The sequence below is a fragment of the Pholcus phalangioides genome, unplaced genomic scaffold, assembly GCF_987345545.1.
Source record: "Pholcus phalangioides strain wild (caught in Gottingen) unplaced genomic scaffold, Ppha-v1.0 ptg000014l_1, whole genome shotgun sequence".
In the NCBI taxonomy this organism is placed as follows: Eukaryota; Metazoa; Arthropoda; class Arachnida; order Araneae; family Pholcidae; genus Pholcus; species Pholcus phalangioides.
In genome coordinates this window covers 11,762,028-11,777,374 of record NW_028301607.1, presented here as the reverse complement: position 1 = coordinate 11,777,374, position 15,347 = coordinate 11,762,028, and the positions used below count along the sequence as shown (strand labels likewise).

At 37.8% G+C, this 15,347-nt stretch overlaps 1 protein-coding gene across 1 annotated transcript in view; it reads left to right on the top strand.

Moving 5' to 3' along the window:
- The first annotated feature begins 4,467 nt into the window (after window positions 1-4,467).
- The window catches only part of spz6 (Spaetzle domain-containing protein 6), a 55,554-nt gene continuing 44,674 nt past the window's right edge, over window positions 4,468-15,347 (top strand). The window contains exon 1 of the mRNA XM_089241747.1: window positions 4,468-4,594. Coding sequence (XP_089097873.1) covers window positions 4,568-4,594 — 27 coding nt within the window. The 5' untranslated portion in view covers window positions 4,468-4,567. The remainder of the gene's footprint in view (window positions 4,595-15,347) is intronic.

Sequence of the window (15,347 nt, the reverse complement as noted above, 5' to 3'; positions counted from 1 at the left end):
GTTCATCTCCGCCCACACCCAAGATGGCTTCTTGTTTTCTTTCATTCTTGGCCATTGCGTGACATTGCCGTATCCTTGTTCTGCCCTGAAGCGTCTCTTACACATATTCTTTTATTTATTACTATTTCTTTTCTTTCTTTTCCATCATTCCTCGGAGAATTGTGTTGCCGATGCCTTTGGGGTTTGTATGTGTAAAAGAAAAAGGAATTTTTCTTTTACTCTCGTGTGTATATGTTATCTTCTAGGTCATCGGTGCTCGTGCTCGACAACAAAAGTGGTGCAGCAAGTTGTTCCGTGTCCTTTAAGAAGAAAAGAAAATCCGACATGTTTCTTTTATGTTTATTCCAGAAACTATTTTCTCTCTGCACTGTTTCTTTTTCCATATCTATTGTAATTGCATTGTATTATAAGACGTAATTATAATTTTCTTTTTTCTGGAATTATATCTTTGAGGAACGGCTTGGATTGCGTGACGTTAAAGCGGATTCACTTATATGATCCCATTTCTTTCAAATTCATTCCATTATACATAATCAGTGATGTCAGTCATAGGAATCTCTGTATACATCTGTTAATTGGATCTAAATATTTTTCCATAATACAATATCGATGATATCTGATTTTCTTACATGTCACACAGAAATTTTAATTTCTATCAAATCCTCTTTTATGGATGTTTTAACATTTTTGGAACTATTTTGATGGACGTTGAAGAGAGAAGCAATGAATTGTCTATTATCGATCCGAAGATGTCTAGACGGTGTTTTCTTCTCTATTCGATAATGTTTGTTTCTTCCCGTCTCGTTTAATCTAACCCATGCATGCTTAATCTACTGTCGAGCTTCTTACCGTTCGTTGTAATTGGGTGCTCGCCATAACGCGCGGTAGTCATAACGAGCGTTGAATGTGATCTGCAATGACGCTAAAAGAAAAAGTATAGGTGAAAGTCTTTTTGGATAATTATCCAATTAGAAATCAGTGCTTATCGCAATTACGAAAATATCACCGCTGAAGATTAGGCACACACACACAGTCCAGTCAGATTCCTTATTACGTCAGCCCAGAAGACCGATTCAAAATGAATTCATTATCGGGGGTGACTTAATGATCAGTAAGACCAACCTGCTCTTTACGCTACCTTCAAAAATTGACGTTATAAGTGGGTTGACGTTAGAAGTTGTAGGTGTTATCGAGAATCTTATGCGGAAAATGTATGTATCAAACGAATAAACACTGCGAAACATATTGGAACGGAATTCAAGTTTTACGACGTTATTTCAACGGTTCAGGCCCATGAAGGCATTTGAAATATCGTATTAACCGATATTATATTATATCTGATTATTTTATAAGTGATGCAACCTATCAAAATAATAAAGTAATCTGTAAATTTTTAAGAAAATTGATTTTTCTCGATAAAGCAAATGATAGAAAGTAAGGAGATATCACCAAGAAATTACAATCAATGTAAAATCAAAAAGTATTGTCTCAGATCAAAGATAGATGACGCTAAAAACAAGGAAACTAATTAATCGCGGCACGCACAAATACCGAAACTTAATCTGTTCTGAATATCACGGTTTGTCGGTGGCACCGAAGAAGACTCCATTACCACGCTTAAGAAGTGCCAGTAAACGGCTGTGAAGGGTAGAAACTGTGGGGTAGAGAAGTGTGTGTGCGTGTGAGAAGAAACAGAAGGAAAAAGACAAATATATTATAAAATCCGCGAAAAATAGACAACTACACTTTCAGCAAGCTCTTTGCATAGAGCCAACACGGCCATTACAACATAAGCAATCCCCAAACACATGAGCCCAATAACAATCACTCAGTTTGGTGGGGGGAAATAAAAACCTCTCTAGATGAATTTCGAGGAAAACAAACCCTAACAATTGTCAGCTGGTTACTGATCAATACTCTAAGACTCTGCAGTCTTTGTGCTGGTATTTCTACCCTCAAATTAGATTTATCTTATAAACAAATAAATCTCTTCATACATGCATTCATAATACACTTATGCCAAAAAAATGATAATAATCGAATATAAATTTACATTATGATACGGAATTTCTTTACAGTGATTTGCAATTTTTCAAGTAAAAACCTAATGCTCTAGTATGGTAATCCTAAGCCGACATTGCAGCTTTTACAACCCATCATTATGCATGCAATTTATATTAACAATTTTTGCAGAAATCAATGTTTCTATAGACGCAATTCAGAATAATATGAAAACACACAAATATAATCAATTTAAATCAAATTGTATTTACAGATTCCAATTCGTGCAGTGTTTTATGTTTATACATATACTTCTATATGTATATCTACTATCTTCTCTATCCACTATCTTCTATGTATTTTTTCTTCTTTTTTTTTGCACGTTACATGTTTTATGTACATATACCATAATAAAATTAGAAATAATAAGGATAATAAGGCACCTACAGGCCGCATAAAATACAAAATAAAGACTCATATTCAATTAATCAGTAAGATTCTGCCAGACCCTGCAGAGAATGTTCTTCGGCCTTGCGTATTTAGCCACATTGTCACATCTATAAATTGAGATGTTTCTAATATGTGAGTACGGGGGGTTCTCTGTTGCTCTTATAAATTGTTTTCGGCACAAATTTTTAACGTAATTGAAGATAGTTGTAGCCTTAGAATCCCACCTAATGTCTTCGTTTCGAATATAATATGGAGACTTGGTGATCTTCCTGAGGAACTTGTTTTGGAATACTTCAAGTATGTATATGTAGCCTTCCTGGCATAGGTCCATCCAGGACATGAGTAGAGAATAATTAGACGAACAATCGCCTTACAAAGGAGAATGCTGTCGTAATATGACAGCTTGCTTCTAGGGAAGCATATTTTGTACAGCATGTTAGTAGCCACATTTGCCTCCCTGATAGTTTCCTCTACATGCTTTTCCGAACATATATTTATAATCTGTTCTAAAATGGAGTGAAATTTGTCCACCTCAAAAAAAATATTTTAAAAAAAGTATTGACCGATATTCAGCTGCATCAAATTCCCATATAATTGAGCTAAATTGTAATGAATTTTATTAAATTATAAAACTTACAACATAAATTTTTCGAAAAGAAGAGATAAACATACTATACTTATTTAATATGCATCAATTCAGAAATTAATGTTTAGGCCAACAACAGAGAGCGCTAGTGTTTTCTTAGCACGCGGAATCAATGGAATCAATACGTTTTTGATCGCTTTTCCAATTTCTTAACGAAATTTTAGCATAATTTTTACATATGGTTACTGGTTACTTAGATACAGTAAAACCTCTATTTTGCGCATACCGGCGTAAAAGAAGGGTGGCTGTTGATCAGGGGCTTGAAACGCATACTTTTTGTTATAAAAGGCAAAATTAATATTTGGCCGTAAAAGAGGGGTGATCGCATCCGAGGGGTGTCCGTTAAGAGGGGTTTTACTGTAACTTGTGTGAGAAGTTTCGAAATCCCTTCCCATCAACTACAATGATGAGCATCAAGATGAGGACGTTGAAAATTCAAGCCCTTTCATTTTAAGGGCAATTGCAATCACACTTTCACCGCCATCTACACCCTCCTTTCATACTATCTTCAAAATATCTTCCGAGGTCAAAATAGTTGTTCTCTTATAATTATTTTACTCATTTCCACTGAAATTTTCGCTCATTAATACTTATGAGTTTCTGGCACTCACGACCGTGCTACAAACTAGCTACGGTCAACGCTCGTTACAAAGACCTCGTTGCTCAACTATCGGTAAATATTCCTGTCGGTTAATTTTCTTATCGGTGAATTGCGTGGCCGTGAATTTATCGCATAAATCACTTACGTCAGAGTAAATTTTCATTCTTAGACCCTGCGCATACCCTTCAAATGCTAAGAAACTGGAATTTTTTGAAATGCCGATTCTTATTCTTACGTTCATTGCTACTTACGATTCTTCCCTCATATTGACTATTGGGGAAAAATAATAATCGTAAAATTGCTTCCGGGATCTGATCTTCTTCGAGAAATGCAAATAACAATAACTCACCAGCATTTTTAGGTGAAATGGGACAAAAAAGAAAGAAAATCACTAATTTGCATTCAAGGATTGTTTTAACAACGAATCATGGTCAAGGGGTCATACAACCGTACAACCCCTTGTTGTTATTATTATTTCATTGTTGATGCACCCACTCACAAAGTCAATGATCGTCAATACACACACACACAACATGCGTCATGTCTGAACGCTCAGCAAAATAACTTCATTATAATAACAAGAAAGAAGTTGCTATTCAACTCGAAAACGGTAGAGAAAAAAACAGCAAAAAATATATTATATGGTTGTGCTCTCCTGCCCCCGAGGGTGCCACCGGCCACGGTCGACGACCCTTAGTGCGTTTGGGCGACGCCAGATGGCGAGTCGAACCCGAACATGGGCGTGACGTCACATTCTACAAAAAACCACATCGCGAGAGGTCGGTCGATTTTCGGGGCCCTCAACAACTTAATAGTATGAACAGGTGACCCGGCGGCAACACAAAATAGTACGACGTCTTTTACAGGCAATGGAAAGAGAGGTCAGGCAGTGCAAGGTATGTACGGTCGCTTTCTTCTTTTTATGCTAATTAGGCACATCGGGTACAATCCAACTGGTAATTATGGAATATAATCAATAGCGGGGGGAAAATAAATATCATTCATAACAATCGTTAAGAATTAGATAAAATGATTGCCAGTTGAACATCTATAACAGCAAAAGGCGATTACGCTTAGGATTATTCATTCCCCCTCGGTATTATGATACAGTAAAACTCCTCTTAACAGACACTCCCCTCTTTTACGGCCAAATAATAATTTCCCGCTTATATAATAAAAGAATGAATTTCAAACCCCCTGATTAACGGTCACTCCTCTTTCACGGGCGAATGTTTTTGTTCCACAGGTGTCCGCATCAGGAGGACGCGATTACTTCATCAGGGGGACGCGACGGGCCCCCAGCCCTTATGGGGATAGATGGCCCGCACAAAGGCAGTTAATCTCCGAAAATTTTCTATTCTGGTTCTGGTGTCCGCAAAAGTGAGGTTTTACTGTAATTTGCCAATTTTATTTGTCCCTAATTTGATTATAAACACAGGGCCGTCTTAAGAGCATCATAGACCCCTCCCGGGAAAAGAGAATTTTCCTGAGGGGGGGCCCCTTCCTGGCAAGAAAAATACCTGCCTACAAATTCACATGCATGCATACTGTCGAAAATTGTAACCAGATCTGATTATCACGACGGCCCGCTCTGCACTTGAGTTCCCTGAGGCGTGCCCGGGTGCCCCCAAAATGCGTTAAGACGGCACTGACAGGGCCGAGTACCAGGAATTCGCGGGCCTCTACAATATAGTAAAAATCACTGTTAATGGTCACCCATCTTTTACGGGCGAATAATAATTTCCCCGTGCATAATAAAAGTATGCATTTCAAACCCCTGATTATAACTGCCACGCCTCTTTAGCGGAAATTTTTTTTTTGTGCCGCTGGTGTCCGTAAAAGACAGATTTCACTGTATCATCGATACATACGATAAATTAAATTTTTTTGCAGTATGAAAAATCGATGCAGAGGGCCTCTCTAGAAATCATGGCTGCAGGGCCCTGTCAGTACGCGTACGGTTATTAATAAGGCACAAGAGCCGTCTAAATAGCACCATGGGCAGCCGGGAAAAGTGGTAACATGGGCAACATCACCCATTGGAGTTGCGATGGAAGGGTCCAAGGGGGGCGATAAAAGAATTGGGTTCAGGATAGGATCCTATGGGTTGGCTTGATTTGGGGGCGACGAGAAGAAAAATAAATTCAATGAAGTGGACGAGATGGAACAAAATGTTTGGGAAACTATGGGATAGAAACGTAGATTTTTCTTACAAAAAAATTTAGTACAAACTTTTCTTCCCAAGTTGGCCTCGGCTTAATATCCGGAAAGCCTCGATTTTTTGTATGTCGCCAATGAATGTTTACGGTTTTGAAGGAAGCAAGTTCTCCAAGGGCTGTTTACGGTTCGAGAGACAGCACGCTCTCTAAAAGCAGTTTACAGTTTTGAAAGTAAATTGCCCGCTCCACAATAATTTATGAATACTGTTTACAATGCTGGACCCCCCCCCCCATCCTTCACATGCGACACACACACTGCTTACAATCTCGAATATAAAAGACATCTGGGAGCTCTAATCCAGTGATTCTGGCCCGGATTCATTTATTTTTGTAAGTGGAAGGTCCGGTCAAATGCACAACTAATGGAAAATGAAACGGCAGGTCAGTCGTGACCCGGTGTCCCGTATTTTATTTTCCGGGACAGTCCCGGTTATTTCTGTTCTTTTGGCCGTCCCGACTTTTTAGCGAAAGTGTCCCGGTTTTTCCCCGTTTTTTGAGCGAAGCTTACTTGAATTTTTATTCTTCATTGAAGTCAAAGAATGAAATTATTTTCCCACTCATAAATTATATTTTGATAATTACAATTATAAATAAGAATATTAATCTCTGACATTTGTCTTGGTGAACGTTTTATTTCATGGAATTCATTTAAATACACTGCAATTTGCAGTAATGCTGTATTTCCCGCCATTTTGATTTTTTACAAAATCCGTCAATATTTGGCAGCTTTGTTTATTTTTGGCGTCATTTTTGGCAATAATTGGCGATGTACCGTATTTCCCCGTATTTGGAATCCCAATTTCCCGTATTTCTTTCGAGGAAATATGGTCAGCCTAGTTATGAATGATGTAACGGCCCAGTACCGGGCGGGGGACCGGCGGTTGAGAAACACTGCCCGAGGCCCCTATGTTTTCTTTGTATAAGCCCCCTCCAATTAATATGCATTGATTTCTTCACAGATTTCTCGCTGTTTATCAGTTGATGGGTGGTACTTAGGGTGGTGCAAAGTCGACTATTCATCGGACCCCGATGGAATAATTTAGATACGCATTGTGTGATGAATGGATATACGGAAGTGGGTGTGGCATTGGAAAAAAATTATTGGAGCAAAATTTTGTTTTTTGTTTCGATGGTCGTGGGTGACCGATTGAAGTTTCTTGGAACCGAACTTGGACTCTCTTGGAACCTAGTCTCTCCCAGCGACTGGAATAGAAATTCGTTGATTTTCATGTCTGTCAAATTGTAATTTGCTCGTGCATTTTGAAAGGCTCGAGTTTTGAAAGGCTAAATTTTTATTACTACAGTCGAATCCCGTTTTAACGAATACCGTTATAGCGAAAATCTCGTTTTAACAAACTCCGAATAAGCTTACAAGTTAAAGTTAAATGCTAGGTAAGCTGGAATTCCTTTATAACGAAGTGATTCCTCCGGTATCTTGGCGTTCGTTATAACGGGATTCGACTGTATTGGGATTTTAAGGGTTTTCCTATCTTTCAACATGGTAATAAAACTTTCTTATGTAGAAATATTAATAAATATATTATTTTCATTGATTTATTTCAAATTTTTACCACATATATTTGATTGTATATGCTATGCTATGCGAGTAAAAAAATTTACATATCTCTAATTTCAAATTTTCACAAATTTTCAAAAAAAACAATGCATTAAATACAGCTTGGACGCATGATAAAATTCCATGAAATCAATGAAATTTAATAAAAAAAACTCAAAATAAAGGAAACTTGAAAATTTTTAAAAAGTATTAGAGATATTATATGTGAAATTTTGTACCGGCATAGGATAGCACACACACAATCACATATACAGTGTGTGGTAAAAATTTGAAATAAAGCGATGGATAAATAATTTTTCTACATAAGAAAGTTTTCTACCATGTTAAAAAGCCGGAAACCCTTTAACGTAGACGAGAGGTAGTCGCGAACACTGCCTGTATCCATCATCAAAAGAAGAGCACACTTATGGCAAGTTTGGCATACAAATGCATGAAATCAGGATGATTTCAATCTTTCAAGGCAATTTTTACGAGGTGTTTGACTTGGGACGTTGATCATAGTGCTCGCGAGCACGAAATTGGCACTCTAGGTGCTTAGTGCGAGCAACGGGTTGGAGATGCCTGACATAGACCATTTTAGGAAGATGCTAGTGAGAATCGATATTTTTACTTTTCAACTAGTTCTAGGAATAACGCTATGTTGACGTGTGTCAAACTCTTATGGGGTCATTTAAGTATTACGTCAGCATCGAGGAGGACAGGGATTTCGGATTTGCTGACTTTTGATGACAAGGGGGAGGAGGGCGTGGATTTGAAGGTTTCTGACGTCATCAACCACCCTTTTTGAAAATATGAAATACTCTAAGCTGCTGACGAAATTTTGCTGACAAGGGGGGGAGGGTGGTCAGTCTTTTGCTGACAGAGGGGGGGGGGGTCAAAAATGGCTAAAAATCTGCTTACGTAATACTTGAATGGCCCCTACCGAATTCGAAGTGTTGAAAAATAACATTGATCCGAGCACTGAAATTTTTTTTACTGAAATTTTGAGCTCTCAAATAAGAAATTTAAAAGTTTTTATAGAACAATTTTTTTCTCTTTAACTTTTCACCCAAATTTTCTTTTTTTTTATCTGAAAAATCAGACTTTTCACCAAAAAAATTCTATCGTTCCTTGCTCCCCCCCGAAAAAAAAATTCGTCAGCTTTCATCCTAAAAAAAATTTTTAAATGGGTTGGTGCACGCAAATTTTTCAAACAAAAACCACATTTAGGAATTTTTCATATTTTAAATACTACAAACATTTCTGCGTCTAACTGCGTTCGAGTTTCTGTTCTAAACTGCACTAGAAGTATTTTTAAAATATTTTAATACACATATATGCATATACAGTCAAACCTCGTTAATGAGTCACTCTTGGGAGAGCTAAAATATGACTTAGTAAGCGGAGTGAATCGTTAAACGGAGTAAGCCACAGCTGTGCCAATTCCTGCCTAAGGACAATTGGGACTTCCAAAAAGTGACCCGGTAAGCGGAGTGACGTGTTAACCGGGTGACGCACTAACGAGGTTTGACTGTACACATATATGCACACATATAATGCCTCCCATGTGCTAAGGATTTCCATTGAAATGCTTTTTTCTCAAAACTATGTATGTATGTCTCTTTGCATGCCTCTCAGCAATGAAATTTTACATTTCTTAATGAGAAGATTTCTCATTAAAACGATTTAAAAACAAATTATGGTGCAAAATATAGAAAAATGTTGGTGATGTTTGAAAAAGTTTCATGTTTTTGAAGTTAAAATTCGGGAAAGAAAGCATTAATTAAAATCCTAAAAGCTCCCGTTATTTGAGAAGAAAAAGTGAAACTTTAAAGTGGATAGAAAATTTGTAATTGTAGGCAGGGGAATAGGAAAACATGGGAAGCCAAGATCGTGCACTAACTCCCCTTGATCACCCAAAAATTTCAAACTCCCACCTCCTCGAAATTTCAAAACTTTTCAGCCCCAAAATGTTCCAAAAATTTCACGTTCACTGTCGCGAATGTGAATTTCCAATTGGTTTGAGAAATATTAATTGGTTGATTTTTCTTTTATTAATGTATGAAATGTGTCGTGCACTTTTCACCCACCCTGTATGTATATCATAGCATGTTGTTACTCGGACTGAATACCCATAATTCGTCTCATAAAATGTAGACTGTGGGTCAAATGCATGGAGAGATATGGGTTTAAGGCCACCTTGACATATATAAAGAGAAGAATTTACGGTTGCTATTCACAAGCTAAATGCTAAATAGGCAGACGGACAGAGAGAGAGAGAGACGTCATTAAATTCATATTTTGACAGGTATCCAAAGAAGCAGGGCGCTGCAATATCCAATACTGTGTCATATTTGTGGATTGTCACGTCGGACGATGTGAACATACGATGCATTTCACTTCAATGTCATCCGAATGCCACCTCATTTCGATTTCGTGCATTACACACAGGACGGGATTGGAGGACCCCCATCTTGCATATCGTCCCTGTGCATTCGAATATTTTGCAGGCCTACAACACGATACTCACAAAACATGAAAATTCAAGCATTTCCATCCTTACTTCAGAAAATGAAAGCCAGGTGGCAGCATGAACACGAAACAAGTGCAACTCGACAACATAAATACGTTAGGGCCAAGCATACACTCAGAACACACATTCCGGCATGTGCCGATTCGTTAGGAATGTGTACGAGGTACATGTTCGGTTAAGTAGTAGTAGTAGTCGAATATTTTACGTCCCCCATGCCCAGCAGAACTTTAAAAGGATTTAGACTGCACATGCCTGAATACAGTCATGCATACGAACAGTACATGCATGAATAATGATGTCTCGATGATGCATGAATGATGTGATGGAGAAATAAAAAACTTATCGGAGTTAATGAAAATTCCTATTCAATGAAAGAAATAATTTCAGAATAGATAATATTCTTCAGAAATTCCGGATGATCTCGCCGATCCGTTGAAGACACCACTCCACGTTACATCAAGTCCTGGCGAATCTGGCATTCCCTCTATCTGAAAGTTCTAAATATGCTTCATGTAATGTTTTAATTTGGTCTACAATATATCGAAAATGCTGGTGACCCCTGCTCCCAGCCAGTGGCGTATGAAGAATCGACCTTTAGTGGAGGCACAAAGGGCTTGGTGGGATAGCACAAAAATTTTCTTCCCGAGAAATTTTGACTCTTACCACCCTGCAAAAAGTATTTAAATTAATATAAATTGGTTAAAATGGCATATAAACGGTATTTTTTTTTCAATGTATCAATTTTCTCACCAAGACATTAATTTTTTTCCTAATTTTCAGTTGGGTTTGTGCGGGGGGGGGGAGGCATGGCCCACCTGTGCCCCTTCCCGCTTACGCCTCTGATTCCAGCTCATACGTGCTCATGACTAGAAAAAAAGAGTCGAAGACATCAAGCTTTTGATATACACGTGCTCATGATTGGAAATGTGTAAAACACTTGCTCTTCGTACATACGTGGTTATCACTCGAAAAATGTTGAAAAAAAACCTGCTCTTGGAACATACGTGCTCATAACCCAAAAAGTTGGAAACCCCCTGCTGTTGGTATATACGTGTTCATGGTTCACAAAAACTTGAAGAGCCCCCCCCCCTCCCCCCTGTCTTAAAACATGCTCATGATTCGGAAAAAAGTTAAATATTTTCTGCCCTTGGCGTAAGCATGCTCATGACTCGAAAAAGATTGAAGACCACCACCCCCCCCCCCGTATAGTTGGTATTATTCCATATTTTAAATCAGTTCAATGAATAGATAAATAAATATTCAATTTTCTTCAACCCTCCAACTGGCATTGACGAGATATCTCGCCTTCTCAAAAAAGCCTTTTATTTTAGCAATGAGAAGCCCAGATTTTTGTAAAGTAAATTTCTCAAAAACAAAAATTTCCAATGAAAATATTGAACAAAGTTATCACTTTAAAACCGATTAACTAATGGTATTGGTTCATTAATAAAACTAATTAGATAATTGATTATGAATTTGACAATCAATGCGTGTAAACGATGATTTCGTCACTGTGTATTAATATTCTACTCGGAGGGTTTCACTGCCGAGGAAACATTAATACTAGGTAAAGCGTCATCATAAAAGTTGCCGCATATTTTCTCGCATACTCATGATGAATGACATGACGCGTTTATGGGGGGGGGGGTGGAAGTTAGGTGATAGTTAGTGAAGGCAGGGTGAATATATATGCGAAAAGTGAGCGGGAAACTCGGAAGAGCTTTCACTAGAACGTTCAACAGTATCAATCATCCTGGAGGAAAACTCCTCCGGCTGCATGAGATCTTCTGGAGCAAGAGACCGACCACCACCACGTAACACTTACAAACTCTTACACCAAGAAGATTACGTTTCGTCCCGTCTTTTAGGGGAAAAAGAGTTATTGAGTTGTATGAGAGTTGTTTTCCGAATGCGAGAAAGAGACATTCCAGACCAACGTTCAATGACACGTGGTGTGATGGATCTCGATCGATCAAAAGAGTCATCATGTGTCGACAGTTCTACATATTCTCACGTTTCGAAATAGATACGTTACGGTAAATCGATTATTATACATCATAGCCGGTTATTATGCACATTGCTTACTTACCAATCGTCCTGGTTAGTTTGATAAATTTATCACTTTTACCGGCGATTGTGCATGAAAACCAAGTTTCGTTGGTAAACTTTGATAAATACTCGAAATTTATAGCTTTTATCTGTGATTATGCATTAGCTTTTGCTTTTATCTGTGATTATGCATTGGCTTTTGCTTTTATCTGTGATTATGCATTGGCTTTTGCTTTTATCTGTGATTGCAACACCCTGGTGCAATTGGTGAATTTGATAAATATGAAAACAATTCCAAATGATTCTAGTAATAGTCTAACTGTAAGTCATAGATTCCCAAACTTTTTGTTCCATCGCCCCCTTCATCAGAATTTTTTTTGTCTCATCGCACCCCAACTCAAGTGAACCCATGGGATCCCGTGTTAAATCCGTATCTTCTATCGCCCCCCCCCCCTGGGCCATGCCATCGCCCCCGGGGATGATATTGCCCACTTTGAGAAACACTGGTATAAGCAATAAGTATGTATGGTGAATATAGTAATCGGACCCCAATATAATGATAACAAATTTTACGATCGTAACACGATATAATGATACAATACATGTATGAATTAACATGTATATTATTTCCTATCATATTATAAAATATCATATTGTACGATTCATCATGTTTACCACACAAAGACGCGACTCTTGGGTATTATGCATAATTGCCGGTAAAAGTGATAATTTTTTAGCACTTATTAAATTTGCCCACGACGCTTGGGTGCTATGCATAATTGCCGTAAAAGTCATAATTTTTTTAGTAATGATTGAATTAATTTACCAACGAGCTTGATTACTATGCATAATCACCTGTAAAAGTGATTAATTTGTGGAAATTTATCAAATTTACCCACCACCCTAGGGAGCTATGAATAATCGCCGGTGATTAATTTAGGGAAATTCATCAAATTTATCACAACGCTTGGGTAAGCCGGTGAAAGTGATAAATCCAGGGTATTTATCAAACCCACCAAAATGCTCGGTGATTATGCATAATAAACGGTTATTATGTATAACAGCTAGAATTACTACATTTTACGTAACAGATGCATTCTTACTAAATTTCTCATAGTAGAGTCACTTCGGAAAAAATTTATAATGTTTGAAATTGAAATTTAATTTAATGTTTGAAATTGAAATTTAATTTAATGTTTGAAATTGAAATTTAATTTAATGTTGCAGAAGGGACATATAATTGATGCACTTCGTATTATCAATTATGAGTAATAATGGCTGATATATGTTTCCAAGACTTCATGTTACTGGTTGTCATCAGTAACGTCATATTTTCTCGAAATGGTCGGCGGGCCACAACAAATAGCTCCTAGGACCGCATCCGACTCGCGGCCCATGTGTTCAAGACCCCGTGTGTAGTATTTAATCAGTGTTACAGTAGAACCTCTCGATAATGAACCCCAAAAATGTTGTCCGCTAACGGGGAGTGTCCGGTAACGTGGAGGTACGATATCCAGTCGAACCTTGTTTAGACAACAATTGGTTCCAATGTATTTTAATGTCAAAATGTATATGTTACTGTGTGCGTGTGTAAAAGTATGCATATAATCGCCAGTCGTTTCGATGGAGAAAGTTTGATTAAATATCACTACATTTAACCACTTTTACCGTCGATTATGCGTAATTCCAAGTACAATTGAAAAGTCCGATAAATAGAAGCATTTATAACCTTCCTTCTCTTTATTAATTACTTTTACCCGTAAGAATTGAAAAAAACTAATGAAAGTTGTATATAAGTTAGTTTAGATATTTAGGTTCACGCAAAAAATATTATTTTGACTGTATTTCGATTAGTTTTGTTGGAAAAAATATTTTCCCACAACCCTACCAAGTGGCCATTTTGCCCGACGTAAAAAACAACTGTTTGATTGCATTTTAAAGGATATTAATGCGTATTCTCTCCCATGAAAGCAATATTATCATTCAATACAAAGGTTGTGAAACTTTTTAGTATATTTTAAACTCATTTTATATAACTGAAATTGTTTAATTCATTTAAAAATTATTGGCGTTTAAAAATTATTTCACACAACATTTTGCTAGCTATCGTATTTTATTAATTTATTTACAAAAATCACAGAAGACGAGATTCCTCGCAACCTGCACAAGCCTCGTGTGCCCAATGTAGACAGCTTGAGTATCTGATCCACCCTTCATTTTGTTTGGACTTTGAAAAACGGTCTCCACAGAAGAGGCAATCAGCATCACAGAGTCCTCAAAGGAAGCACGATTAGCCACTTTGGATTTCTGTTTCCCCTTAACTTTCTCCTTCTTTACCTCGTTTTTCCTTTTACACATCTTTTCCTTTTTTAATTCCAGTTTGAGTTTCTCCCGTCTTTCATTTTCTCCCTTTCCTTCCTTCGCTATTATGAGATCATTTTTATAAGGGCTTGATGTCAAAACTGCTGCTGATCCCTTTTTTCGTTTGGTGATATTTGTTTCAGGGATTGGGACAATATCATGAGGGCTTACAGCAAATGCTGTAGGACTACTGGGCTTGGTGAATGGGCTTACAGCAGATGAGGTGCTAGGCTTGGTGAGTAGGCTTATAGCAGATGAGGTGCTAGGCTTGGTGAGTAGGCTTACAGCAGATGAGGTACTGGGCCTTGATGAGTCTCTAGACATGAAAAGAAATGCATTGCTGGAATCTCCCGAACCTACTGTGAATTCTGTGCTGTTGTTACTAGAAAGTACAGGAAGTGCAGTATTGGGTTGAAGGTCTGTAGATCCGAAATCCGTCAGAACAGATGGAGTTTCCTCTTTACCTGGGGCCCGTGCCACCTGATGATCTTCAGCTGGTAGGCAGGCGACAGAGAGATCATGGATGTCTGTGGTAGCAGCTGTAGCGAAATCCACTTCAGTAAATACATCTCTGTTGATTGGGACTATACCACATCTTCGAAATCCTTTTACGGCAATGGTCGGAGTAGCTGCATTCAAAAAAGCCTCACCAAGAAGTCGCGACACCTGATATTGAGTAACTAGCCTACCAGGGTTATTTCACAAGAATCTCTCAATTGCTTGTACATAGTAAGTGTTGAATGGCCCCATGAAAGATACATCCAGGGGCTGCAGCTTGTGACTAGAATGAGGTGGAAGGAAAACTACAGTGATATGATTATTCCTAGCTTTTTCAATGAAGTGGAGGTTCCTCGTGTGTGTAGCGTGTCCATCAAGTATTAGCAATACTGGGTCTTCTTTGGATGGTTTGGCATATTTCAGGAAATGATCAA